Source organism: Nerophis ophidion, linkage group LG05 (assembly GCF_033978795.1).
Source record: "Nerophis ophidion isolate RoL-2023_Sa linkage group LG05, RoL_Noph_v1.0, whole genome shotgun sequence".
NCBI lineage: Eukaryota > Metazoa > Chordata > Actinopteri > Syngnathiformes > Syngnathidae > Nerophis > Nerophis ophidion.
The window spans coordinates 16806613-16820457 of NC_084615.1; the positions used below are offsets into that span (position 1 = coordinate 16806613).

The 13845-nt window shown below is 42.5% G+C and overlaps 1 protein-coding gene across 1 annotated transcript; it reads left to right on the top strand.

Annotated features, from left to right (window-relative positions):
- Window positions 1–4134: 4134 nt before the first annotated feature.
- On the top strand, window positions 4135–13092 carry hs6st2 (heparan sulfate 6-O-sulfotransferase 2). The gene is made up of 2 exons (XM_061900222.1): window positions 4135–5175; window positions 10806–13092. Exons 1-2 carry the CDS (start codon window positions 4625–4627, stop codon window positions 11602–11604), a joined length of 1350 nt encoding a protein of 449 aa, XP_061756206.1. The 5' UTR covers window positions 4135–4624; the 3' UTR covers window positions 11605–13092.
- Window positions 13093–13845: the final 753 nt, after the last annotated feature.

Consider the following 13845-nt stretch of genomic DNA (forward strand, 5'->3'; position numbering starts at 1 on the left):
TTCCTCTTTTCTGTCTAATACCACATGAAAATCGTTGTTTTTTGGCATCTTATTTGTCCAGCTTCCATATTCGTTTTTATATATTTTACAAGAAATACATTGGCTGCAAACTCAGTAGTTTGCTGGTTTGTTTGCGCTGGCTTTCGGAGACTCTTATTTTGTTAGCGCAGGCGCGATGGAGCTGCACTTTTAATGTGAAGACAGGAACTGTGCGATCAGTCTTTAGGCTTATGACGGGAAGTACGGTTGAAATAAAAAGTGTCTTTTTTCCTTTACACTTTTGATTGATTGATTGAAACTTTTATTATTAGATTGCACAGTACAGTACATATTCCGTACAGTTGACCACTAAATGGTAACACCCCAATAAGTTTTTCAATTTGTTTAAGTCGGGTCATGTGACCGCTTGGCTCTGTTTGATTGGTCCAACGTCACCAGTGACTGCATGTGATTGGTGAAACGCAGGCATGCGTAGATTCTACTTTGAAGCTCTGTCATTAACCAAAACAAACAGTAACAGATCGATAAAAAAAAGTAGCGAGTAGCGAGCTGAATGTAAATAAATGGAGCGGAGTAAAAGTAGCTTTTCTTCTCTATAAATATACTCAAGTAAAAGTAAAAGTATGTTGCATAAAAACTACTCTTGGAAGTACAATTTATCCCAAAAGTTACTCAAGTAGATGTAACGGAGTAAATGTAGCGCGTTACTACCCACCTCTGACGGTGGATCCCGAGGCGTTCCCAGACCAGCCGGGAGACATAGTCTTCCCCAACGTGGACGTGCCCTAAAGACCTCCCTAGGTTTATTGAAGGCCTATTACATGGTTTTCATCCACTTTCACAAAAAATCATAACATAAACAAAAAGGTACACATACAGCCTACTACAATATATGTATTAAAAAAGACATTCAAAGTAATTCAACAAGTTTTATATACAGTATAAGTAGTGTGTAATGTAACATTTTCTTTGTAAATATGTATATTTTTATTTAGTTTTTGTGCATTTCTTTTATTTACTGTAGATATCCTACTGGATGTTGTGAATATATATATATATATATAGGTTGTATTTTGTTTTATTTGTTGTATGTGTGATAAAAAAGGCAACTTTACTATTTTTCTTTTCTCTTTGCAGGCAGTACTGTACATGGTTTTAGGGTGGAAACCATCCATTTTTCTACCGGCTGTTCCATTCGGGATCGCGGGGGTGGCCACCCATCCAAATTATCAGAATCAGGTGTCCTAATCACTTGGCCCAGCCACAGGTGTATCAAATAAAGCAGTTAGGCATGGAGACTGTTTCTACAAACATCGCTTTCAGTGATTTCCAGCGTGGAACTGTCACAGGATGCCACCTGTGCAACAAATCCAGTCGTGAAATTTCCTCGCTCCTAAATATTCCAAAGTCAACTGTCGGCTTTATGGTAAGAAATTGGAAGAGTTTGGGAACAACAGCAACTCAGCCACAAAGTGGTTCCACGTAAACTGACGGAGAGGGGTCAGCAGAGGAATTATGATGTGGGTGGGGTTGTTTTTCAGGAGTTGGGCTTGGCTCCTTAGTTCCTGTGAAAGGAACTTTGATTGCTCCAGGATACCAAAACATTATTGACAATTCCGTGCTCCCAAACTTGTGGGAACAGTTTGGAGCGGGCCCCTTCCTTTTCCAACATGACTGTGCACCAGTGCATAATGCAAGGTCCATAAAGACGTGGATGACAGAGTCTGGGGTGGATTAACTTGACTGGCCTGCTCAGAGTCTTGACCTGAACCCGATAGAACACCTTTGGGATGAATTAAAACGGACACTGAGAGCCAGGCCTTCTCCACCAACATCAGTGTGTGACCTGGAAGAATGGTGAAACATTCCTATGAATACACTCTGCAACCTTGTGGACAGCCTTCCCAGAAGAGTTGAAGCTGTAATAGCTGCAAAAGGTGGACCCACATGATATTGAACCCTATGGGTTAGGAATGGGAAGGCACTTCTAGTTCATATGTGAGTCAAGATGGCAAATTACTTTTGGCAATATAGTGTATATATATTTAAGACAGACACAGGTGGTGCCTCCACGGCTACATACAAAGTGTGTATAGCGTGTGTGTGCTTGTTGCCGCGGGGAACAGGTGTAGCCCATGAGGCAGCAAGCACCTCTGCCTCACAGTAGGGGGCGATATATTGTCTACTTGCCTCAGCAGTACTCTGACTTGCCAAGTGGGGGTGCTCAAGTTAGCAGACACTTGTCTCTCCAGCGGAAGCCAGTCTTTTTTTTTTTAACTGTATTTGTAGCAAACAGGCACTACCTGTGTCCGCCTCAGGAGGCACCACCTGCATCCGCCCTAGGAGGTGCCACCTGTGTCTTCCTCAGGAGGCGCTAACTGCGTCTGCCTCAAGAGGTGCCACCTGTGTCTGCTTAAAGAGGCACCACCTGTGTCTGCCTCAGGAGGCACTACCTGTATCTGCCTCAAAAGGCACCACCTGCATCCGCCTCAGGAGGCGCCACCTGCGTCCGCCTCAGGAGGCACCACCTGTGTCTGCTTCACGTCTCGTCTGCGGTATTAATTTGATCAGGAAACACAGAATTTCTGCGATTTTGACCATGAAAGTGATGAAAATATACAAAAACCACACCAAAATTCCATTAAAAGTATATAAATAGTCAAACTTGTTTTATTTTATTACTTCGTTTCTGAAAATATCATGATTAAGCCTTTTAACTCCAACACATTTGTGACCGAATCCGTCTTCGCAGCTTTATTTGAAGGCGCTCTGAGGAGGAGGGGGGGTGACATTGCGACGACAACGTCATTTTTAACGCCACAATGGCTTCTGGGTAGAAAGCGGTCAACAGTCGGTCGGCGGTGACGTCATGTTCCTGAAATTGATTCGTTCAAAAGATTCGTTCACCGAATCACTCCTGCAGCAGCAGTTCTGTGGGCCAGAGGGCGACAGACGTGAATCGCTCTCTGCAAAAACAAATATTAAATTAAGAAACCCTTAAAAAATGCCAACATAAAAACTAAATGTTCTGTAGCAAAGAAAATGTAAACTTATATATGCAAACAAAAAGAAAATAAATACCTTCAAAAATAAAACTAATGAATTAATGTCGTTGTGGCTTGTGCCCTTTGAGACACTTGTGATTTAGGGCAATATAAATTAACTTTGATTGATTGATTGATTGAAGAGCCAGAAATGCCAACATAAAAACTAAATATTCTGTCGGCTATGTTTAAAAATATATCAAAGAAAATATCAACTTAAATGTGCAAACAAAAAGAAAATAAATCGATAGGCTACCTTAAATAAAACAAAACAAATATTAAACCAAGTGCCAGAAATGCCAACATAAAATCAAAAATTTCTGTAGCTTACATTTAAAAATATAAAAATGGAAATATTAACTTAAATATGCAATAAATATGTTAAGTGTTGAGATAATGGGGACGGGGCGCGTGTGTGTGTTTGTTTTCATGTGGCTTGAGTCAACATTAGCCGTTAGCTTGGAGAATGAATGGAGAACGGATGCCAATGGCATGAAACATATATATATATATATATATATATATATATATATATATATATATATATATATATATATATATATATATATATATCCCCGCAACGGGATAAATAAAAGTGGGAAATTAAAAAAAATGCTTGCAATCAACAGTTAAATAAATAGGCCTGGTTTGTTTAGTGCAAAAACAAATATAAAAATTAAGAAACCTTTAACAAAGGCCAAAATAAAAACTCAATGTTCTGTAGCAAAGAAAATGTAAACTTAAAACAAATACCTTCAAAATAAAACAAATAAATTAAGAGCCAGAAATGCCAACATAAAAACTAAATGTTCTGTAGCCTACGTTTAAAAATATAACAAAGAAAATATCAAAAACGTGGAAACAAGTTGAAAAACTTATTCGGGTGTTACCATTTAGTGGTCAATTGTACGGAATATGTACTGAACTTTGCAATCTACTAAAAAAGTATCAATAAAAAAAATAAAAATATCAGGAGGGCGCTGTCGTTCACTGAGTGATTCATGTCCTTAATCCGCGGTGAACGAATCGTTCGCTCAGTCCCTCCCCCTGCCCCCATGATGACGCCGACGTCGAGGGTTCAGTGAGTCACAGAATGCGCCAGTTCCACTCACGCCGGCATGGTCGTGGCGGAGCTCAACTGAACTGAGAAAGGAACGAATCAGTTCATGAAGTGATTCGGTTCAGTGCGTTCCCTCAAAAGATTCTTTCGTTCGAACGAATCGTTCGCTAACGACACAACACTACACGCAAAGGCTTCCGGGTAGAGAGGTCAGGAGTCGGTCGGCGGTGGCTGCGAAAGAACGCTTGGACTCGTCAACAAAGACTGTTGCATAACCTAAGCAAAACAAGCTAATACTTATAACATTTGCGGCGATTTAGGGACTCCATATATCTTATTTTAGCACAACACGGCGAGAAATTACACCAGCATGGGTTTTGTTCATCAAGACTTGCCGTTAGCATGCTAACTAGCACGCTAACTAGCATGCTAATTAGCATGCTAAGTAGTTAGCATGGTTGTTATTGTTGTGCAGTAGCGGACGTCCCTCCCGTGATGTTCTCTTGCTTCTACCGGGAAAATGGATGACAAGTCCGGCAGCCACCACCGGCTCCTGGCGGTCGTGCTCATGGCGCTGATCTTCGGCGTCATCATGATCCAGTACGTGTGTCCGAGTCGCTCCGAGTGCCAGGTGCTCCACCGGCTGGGCTCCTGGCTCAACAGGGCCGGCAGCGGCTCCCCGGGTGTCCGGGAGCCAAGAGATCCGTACACGGCGGAAGACGGCGCCCTGGTCCGCTTCGTCCCCCGCTTCAACTTCAGCAGGGCGGACTTGAGCCGCGCCGTGGACTTTAACATGAAGGGCGATGACGTCATCGTGTTCCTGCACATCCAGAAGACTGGCGGCACCACGTTCGGCCGACACCTGGTGAAGAACATCCAGCTGGAGAGGCCCTGCGAGTGCCACGCCGGCCAGAAGAAGTGCACCTGCTACCGGCCGGGGAAGAAGGAGACGTGGCTCTTCTCGCGGTTCTCCACCGGCTGGAGCTGCGGCCTGCATGCCGACTGGACCGAGTTGACCCGCTGCGTCCCGTCACGCATGGACTCCAGGGAGGCTCCGAAGACCATGTTCAGGTGGGTCCACCATGGAACTATTTGGTCAAGTACAGGGGTCGGCAACCTTTACCACTCAGAGAGCCATTTTGCCCCGTTTCAAAACATAAAGAAAACAATGGGAGCCACAAAACTCTTTTGAAATTTAAAGTGAAATAAACCCTGCATACAGAGTTTTTTTTACTTTGTATAAACCAGGGGTCTCAGACACGCGGCACGCACCTTAATATGGAAATTTAATGATAGTGGGGCCCACACATTTTTTATGAATGCTGCTTGAAAACATCACACTTGCCAACCATCCCAAATATTCCAAGAGATCAACCATTCTCACGAAATATTTGCAGAATTTCCCTCGATTACCAATAATAAGGGCAACCTATGAAGGTGCTGCCTTTGACGCCCTCTACACAATGTCCAATCAGCTTGTCAGCTCAATCACATGTCGTACGAGGCTTCTGCTTACACACGCTAACGATTGCAAGGCATACTTGTTCAACAGCCATACAGGTTACACTGAGGGTTGTGATATAAACAACTTTAATACTCTTACTAATATGCGCCACACTGTGAACCCACACCAAACAAGAATGACAAACACATTTTGGGGAAACATCCGCACTGTAACACAACATAAACACAACATAACAAATACCCAGAATCCAAATACCCAGAATCCCATGCAACCATGACTATTCCAGGCTACATTATACACCCCCCCCCACCACCTCAACCTACGCAAGAGGGGGCGGATTGGTGGTAGCGGGGTGTATAATGTAGCCTGGAAGAGTCAGGGTTGCATGGGATTCTGGGTATTTATGTTGTGTTACAGTGCGAATATTTCCCCAAAATGTGTTTGTCATTCTTGTTTGGTGTGGGTTCACAGTGTGGCGCATATTTGTAACAGTGTTAAAGTTGTTTAAACTGGCACCCTCAGTGTGACCTGTGTGGCTGTTGAACAAGAATGCCTTGCAGTCGCATGTGTGCGTCTGCAGAAGCCACATACAACACGTGACCTGACTGGTGAGCTGTTTGAACAAGTTGTGGAGGGCACTAAAGTAGTCATCCTTCACACTCATGTTCTCACTTTCGCTGGTTGGAGGACAGGATTGTGTGGATCTCTACTGGTCAATGACTTACTTGGAACTCTTAATGTATGCTTGCAGAAAGCCCAGAGAGACATCTTGTGTCCTACTTCTATTGCCGCTGCTGCCATCATGTGGTGTTAACAAAAACAGTCACAGTTGCCAATGTTTTTGACACGCCATTGTTAGTCAATCTGGAGCTTGCGTGTGATGCATTGTGGTCCACAGCTGGGCATTTCTAGTTAGATTAGAATTGTTTTAATACATTACATCTTATTACCTAGCCAGAGGGTTTAAATATAGGCCTGACATAGGGTTGTGCAGTATATAAAGGTTTACTGAAATTAGATTTTCTTATTTAAACGGGGATAGCAGGTCCATTCTATGTGTCATACTTGATCATTTAGTGATATTGCCATATTTTTGCTGAAAGGATTTAGTAGAGAACATCGAGGATAAAGTTTACAACTTTTGGTGCTGATAAAAAAGCCTTGCCTGTACCGGAAGTAGCAGACGATGTGCGCGTGACGTCAGAGGTTGTAGGGCTCCTCACATCTGAATATTGTTTACAATCATGGCCACCAGCAGCGACAGCGATTCGGACCGAGAAAGCGACGATTTGCTCATTAATTTGAGCGAGGATGAACGATTCGTGGGTGAGGAAAGTGAGAGTGAAAGACTAGAAAAAAAAACACTATACAGTGGGAGCGATTCAGATGTTATTAGACAAATTTACTAGGATAATTCTGGAAAATCCCTTATCTGCTTATTGTGTTACTAGTGTTTTAGTGAGATTATATGGTCATACCTGTACAACCTGAAGGTCGCCCCCCGCACCTTTCTTCAGCACCGGTCGACGGGTGGAGGTGATGCCCATCTCTGCCCTTCGCAAGGGACCCTCTTCGAAACAAGATCTTTCGAAATGATCGATGCATAATACACTGTAGTATTATGTGTGGTTCAATCCAACCGTGTTCGCTTGACATCTCTGTTCCATAGTAAAGCTTCACCGTCATCTTTCGGGAATGTAAACACTGGCTGTGTTTGTGTTGCTAAAGGCGGCCGCAATACACCACTTCCCACCTACAGCTTTCTTCTTTGACGTCTCCATTATTCATCTAACAAATTGCAAAAGATTCAGCAACACAGATGTCCAGAATACTGTGGAATTATGCGATGAAAAGAGACAACTTATAGCTGTGAATGATGCTGGAACAAAATGTCCTCTACAATGCGTGACGTCACGCGCACGTGTCATCATATCGCAACGTTTTAGCATGATATTTCCGCGCGAAGTTTAAAATTGCAATTTAATCAACTAAACCGACCGTATTGGCATGTGTGCAATGTTAATATTTCATCATTGATACATAAACTATCAGACTGCGTGGTCGGTAGTAGTGACTTTCAGTAGGCCTTTAATTTTGTGAATTTGAAAAAAAAAAACTGTTTTATTTTTCACTAAAGAAGGGTTTGGTGAATGCGCATATTAAAGTGGTGGGGTTCGGTACCTCCAACAAGGTCAAGAACCACTGATCTATACCCCTAACATCCACTGTAATGATACCAAGTACAGGAACATATCTAGTCAATACTATTGTGATTATATTGATATTGTATAGCACCACAAAATATTTTTTCCTTTTTTTAAAATTCATATTATGTTTATGAAGTCTCTGGACAACACAAGGACTTTGAATATGACCAATGTATGATACTGTAACTAGTTGATATCGGATCGATACTTAAATGTGTGGTATCATCCAAAACTAATGTAAAGTATCAACGAAGAGAAGAAAAAGTGATTATTACATTTTAACAGAAGTGTAGATAGAACATGTTAAATCAGAAAATAAGCAGATATTAACAGTAAATGAACAAGTAGAATAACAATTCATTTTTACAGTTTGTCCCTCATAATGTGTACAAAATAATAGGTGTATAAATGTCACAATATGTTACTGCATACTTCAGCAGACTAATTAGGAGTCTTTGTTTGTTTACTTACTACTAAAAGACAAGTTGTCTAGTATGTTCAACATTTTATTTAAGGACTAAATGACAAAAATACAGTTGTGATCAAAATTATTCAACCCCTACACAATTTTGGTGTTCAGCAAGTTGGACATTTATTCCGTATTTTGTTTATAGTCATATCAAATAAAGATGTGTCAAGTAGACAAATGCAACTTAAATTGTAACACCGTATTTCACAAAATACCCAAAAAGGACATTTTTCTTAATATCTCATTGACAAAATGATTCAACCCCCTAGTTCCATGCATCTTTAGTACTTAGTAGAACACCCTTTGGCAGTAATGACATCCTTCAAAGGTGATACATAAGCGGACACAAGCTTCTTGCAACCGTCTACAGGTATTTTAGCCCATTCCTCTTGGGCAAAGGCCTCCAGTTCATTCATATTCTTGGGCTTGCGTGCTGCAACTGCCTTCTTCAAGTCCCACCACAGCTTTTCAATAGGATTTAGGTCTGGCGACTGTGAAGGCCACTCCAGAGTCTTCCAGCCCTTCTTCTGCAAGCACTCTGATGTTGATTTGGAGGTATGCTAGGGATCGTTGTCCTGTTGGAAGGTCCAACGTCTCCCAAGCCTCAGCTTCGTCACTGACTTCATGACATTTGCAGCTAATATATCCTGCTAGGAAATAGAATTCATAATGCCTTGAACGCGCTGGAGATTCCCAGTACCTGAGGCAGAGAAACAGCCCCAGAGCATGATTGACCCCCCCACCATGCTTAACAGTAGGGAAGGTGTTCTTCTTTTTGTAAGCTTCATTTTTTCTCCTCCAGACATAACGTTGATTCATAGGCCCAAAGAGTTCCAGTTTTTTCTCATCACTCCATAGAACAGTTTCCCAAAACCTTTGGGGTTTGTCCAGATGATTTTTGGCATACTGGAGTCTATTTTCCTTGTGCCTGGTAGTCAGAAGTGGGGTGCGCCTGGGAGTTCTGGCATGGAGGCCTTCATCTCGTAGTGCGCGCCTTATTGTCTGGGATGAAACCTGCGTTCCCCCCTCTGCAATGTCCTGTTGTAGTTCCTCAGCTGTTACCCGGGGGTTTTTCACCACTGTACGCTTCAAATACCGGACAGCATCCTCTTTCTACCACGCCCAGGTAGTGTTTCCACTGTGCCTTTAGCTTTAAACTTGCGAATTATTCTTCCAACTGTGTCTCTTGGAATGTGTAACGTCTTTGCTATTTTCTTATATCCATATCCTCTCTTATGAAGAGAAATTACCTCCTTTTTTGACTTCTTTGACCACTCCCTGCACTTCACCATGTTGCAAATACTGTACACCATTGACCATCTACAAGAAGCTGAGCGTCACAGTCTCTTTCAATCCGTTTAATTGTTGCTCGTTATGGTTCTAATCACATCTACAGGTGTTTTCAACACCTGATTGAAAAGACCTTATTCAAATTCTGTTCTTAAGAGTTATGATCTTCAAGAGGTTGAATCATTTTGTCAATGAGATATTAAGAGAAATTGTCAGGCTCTCCCCTGACAGTTTGTCTATGTTTTAGTTTTTTCCTCTGCAGCTGTCTGTTTCCTCTGTGTTTAGTATTTTCTGTCCTTGGTTCCTGTCTAGTGCTCTTATTTTGGTTCAGCTTCCTGTTTGTCTCCCTGTGTCCTGTTTTCACTCAGCTGCGGCTGATTGGCATCTGGTCACACCTGATGTCAATCGGCCAGCTCCTATTTTACCTGCTTTGTTCCTCCAGTTAGGTCTGGATCATTGTTATGTCATTCAGACTTGTCGTTGCCATATGTTGCTCTTGTCGTGTCTGTGATTCTTTTCAGCTATTAGTGAAGTGAATTATATTTGTATAGCGCTTTTCTCTAGTGACTCAAAGCGCTTTACATAGTGAAACCCAATATCTAAGTTACATTTAAACCAGTGTGGGTGGCACTGGGAGCAGGTGGGTAAAGTGTCTTGCCCAAGGACACAACGGCATTGACTAGGATGGCGGAGGCGGGAATCGAACCTGCAACCCTCAAGTTGCTGGCACGGCCGCTCTACCAACCAAGCTAAACGGCTATTGCCTGTCATGCTACATTTTGTCCTGGTCGTCGTAGCGCTTCCAGTGCTAGCTCCCTTGGTTTGGTATTCCTCCCACGTGCGTGCCTTTTGTTTGTTTTTGTTCTATTATTTATTTTAGATAATGTCCTCATATTCTATGCCTGCCTCCGTCTCTGCATCTTGGGGTTCGACACCAAACATCCCTGACAGAAATGACACTTTTTGCTATTTTACAAAATATAATGTTGTAATTCAAGTTGCATTTGTCTATTTAATGCATCTTTATTTGATATGACTATAAACAAAATACGGAATAAATGTCCAACTTGCTAAAACACCAAAATTGTGTGGGGGTTGAATAATTTTCCTCACAACTGTAAACATATGTTTCATGTACATAAAGATTTTTTGTTCAAATAAAGTCAATAATGACATGTTTTGTGGTCCCCTTTGTTTAGAAAAGTATCAAAATACATGTTGGTATGAGGACAACACTAGCCTGACATGATGTATTCGTCCTGTCCGGCAGGAACTACTACTACATCACCATCCTGAGGGATCCGGTGTCACGCTACCTGAGTGAGTGGCGTCACGTCCAACGCGGCGCCACCTGGAAGGCCTCGCTACACGTGTGCGACGGGCGCTCCCCGACGCTGTCGGAGCTCCCCAGCTGCTACCCCGGAGACGACTGGTCAGGCTGCACGCTGCAGGAGTTCATGGACTGCCCTTACAACCTGGCCGACAACCGGCAGACGCGCATGCTGGCCGACCTGAGCCTGGTGGGCTGCTACAACGTGTCGGCCATGAGCGAGGAGGAGCGCTGGGCGGTGCTCCTGGAGAGCGCCAAGCGGAACCTGCGCGGCATGGCCTTCTACGGGCTGACCGAGTACCAACGTAAGACGCAGTACCTGTTTGAGCGCACCTTCAATCTGGAGTTCATCGCGCCCTTCACCCAGCTCAACGGCACGCGGGCCTCCAGCGTGGACGCCCCGGCCGACACGCAGCGCATCATCCGCCGGCTGAACCGATGGGACGTGGAGCTCTACGAGTACGCCCGCGACCTTTTCCTGCAGCGCTTCCAGTTCGCCAGGCAGCAGGAGCGAAGGCAGGCCAGGGAGCGGCGGCAGCAGGAGAGGAGGCGGCTGCGTGGAAGGCAGGGACGCCAGCAGAGGCCCACGCCGGCGCCCCCCGTGGTCGACAGCCACCTGCTGGTCACTGAGTCACTAGAAAAGTCTGAAGAAGACGGCGTGGAGTCTGACGGGCTCCTGCCGGACTGGTGGGATGTGGATGAGAAGGACTACATGGACAATGTGGAGCAGTGGAAATGACCAATTCCAATAATACTTCTTTTAAAGACGAGGCCTTACTTTTGGTTACTGTGAAGAAGAAAACAATACTTTGTATCAAACATCTTCACCGGTCAATTTATTTCTCTTATTTATAATTGTAAAAAAAAAAGTAAAACACACTATAGTTGTTAACGCTAATCTTACTGTGATTTTATTATACTGTGATTTATTCCACTTTTCTTTTAATGTTGTGTTAATTTATCAGAACCACATTATGCAAGGGATGCTATGTCTAGATCAGTGTTTTTCAACCTTTTCTGAGCCAAGGCACGTTTTTTGCGTTGAAAAAATGCAGAGGCAGTCCACCAGCGGAAATCATAAAAAAACGAAACTCAGTTGACAGTAAAAAGTCGTCGTCGCAATTGTTGGGTATGACTTTAAAGCATAAGCCAGCATGCATGACTATAGCTCTTGTCTCAAAGTAGGTGTACTGTCACCACCTGTCACATCACACCCGGACTTATTTGGACCTTTTTGCTGTTTTCCTGTGTGTAGTCTTTTACTTCTTGTCTCGCGCTCCTATTTTTGTGGCTATGTCTCTTTTTTTGGTGTTTTCCTGTAGGAGTTTCATGTCTTCCTTTGAGCGATATTCGCCGCATCTACTTTGTTTTAGCAATCAAGGATATTTCAGTTGTTTTTATCCTTCTTTGCGGGGACATTGTTGATTGCCATGTTCAGATGTAGTTTGTCTTTGCTCCCAAGTCTTTGCTGTCGTCCAGCATTCTGTTTTTGTTTCCTTTGTAGCAGTTCAGTTTTAGTTTGGTTCTGCATAGCCGTCCTAAGCGTCAATGCCTTTTCTTAGGGGCACTCACCTTGTTTATTTTTGGTGTAAGCTTTAGACACCTTTTTACCTGCACACTGCCTCCCGCTGTTTCGATTATTACAAGGGTACTCTGCCGAGCTCTATAATTACTGGTTTGCAAAAAGTATTTTGAACCCAAATAGGTGAAATGAGAGTCTGGTGTGCCGCGGCACAGTGGTTGAAAAACACTGGTCTAGACTAGACTGAACAATTTAGACAGATTCCATCCAATAATAATAATAATAGTGGGGTTAAATGGATGTGACATTGAACGTATTGCAGTGCATCTGAATCAACTCAGGCAGAAATCATAGGAACAAAAAAATGTTTTGTTTTCAATCATCTTAAAGTAACCCCAGATAGTAATAATCTTCATATGTTTGCCTCTCAGTTGTTAATAATGCCTTCAAGTGATTTGCCAATACATTTCTGCGTAATATTTACTTATGTTTTTATTTGTACGACACACAACTTATTACCTTTTTTTTCATGTTTGAAAACAACGTTTTTCAAATAGTCTGAAATGCATATGTTTACAAATGTAGCTATTTTAACACAGAAAAAGAATACCTCAGTGGGTAGCATAACTGATGTTGTGGTAAAGTAACTGAATGTTTCCATGCTTTTTTTTTTTTATATATTAAAAAAAAATACTTTACCCTCAACGGAGTGTGGACAGTTCTTCTGAGGATTTTTGTTCAGAATAATGTACGATACAGGCCAAAAGTTGGACACCTTCTCATTCAATGCAATGTTTTCTTTGTTTTCATGACTATTTACATTGTAGAATGTCACATCAAAACTATGAATGAAGTATGAAAAAGGGTGAAATGACTGAAAACATGTTTTGTATTCTAGTTTCTTCAAAATAGCCACCCTTTGCTCTGATTACATTTTCGTGCACTCTTGGTATTCTCTCCCTGACATACTTGCCCACCTTGAGATCTCCGATTTTGGGAGGTGGGGGGCGTGGTTAGGGGCGTGGTTAAGAGGGGAGGAGTATATTTACAGCTATCCATCCATCCATTTCCCACCGCTTATTCCCTTTGGGGTCGCGGGGGGCGCTGGTGCTTATCTCAGCTACAATCGGGTGGAAGGCGGTGTACACCATGGACAAGTCGCTACCTCATCGCAGTATGTGTAGAAATCCTCATTTATAATTGAATCACTTGTTTATTTTTCAGCAAGTTTTTAGTTATTTTTATATCTTATTTTCCAAACGGTTCAAGAAAGACCACTACAAATGAGCAATATTTTGCACTGTTATACAATTTAATAAATCAGAAACTGATGACATAGTGCTGTATTTGACTTCTTTATCTATTTTTTTTTCAAACAAAAATGTTTTTCTCTGATTAGGGTGTACTGGAATTAAAAAGGTTGAGAACCACTGCTCTAAAAGCCGTAGATGTTATTGT

What these genes read in the sequence shown, in the direction of transcription:
- hs6st2 (XM_061900222.1), top strand. Translation starts at nt 4,625, where the DNA reads ATGGATGACAAGTCCGGCAGCCACCACCGGCTCCTGGCGGTCGTGCTC. An exon ending in GCTCCGAAGACCATGTTCAG is followed by an intron (nt 5,176 to 10,805) that starts GTGGGTCCACCA and finishes CCTGTCCGGCAG; the next exon opens with GAACTACTACTACATCACCA.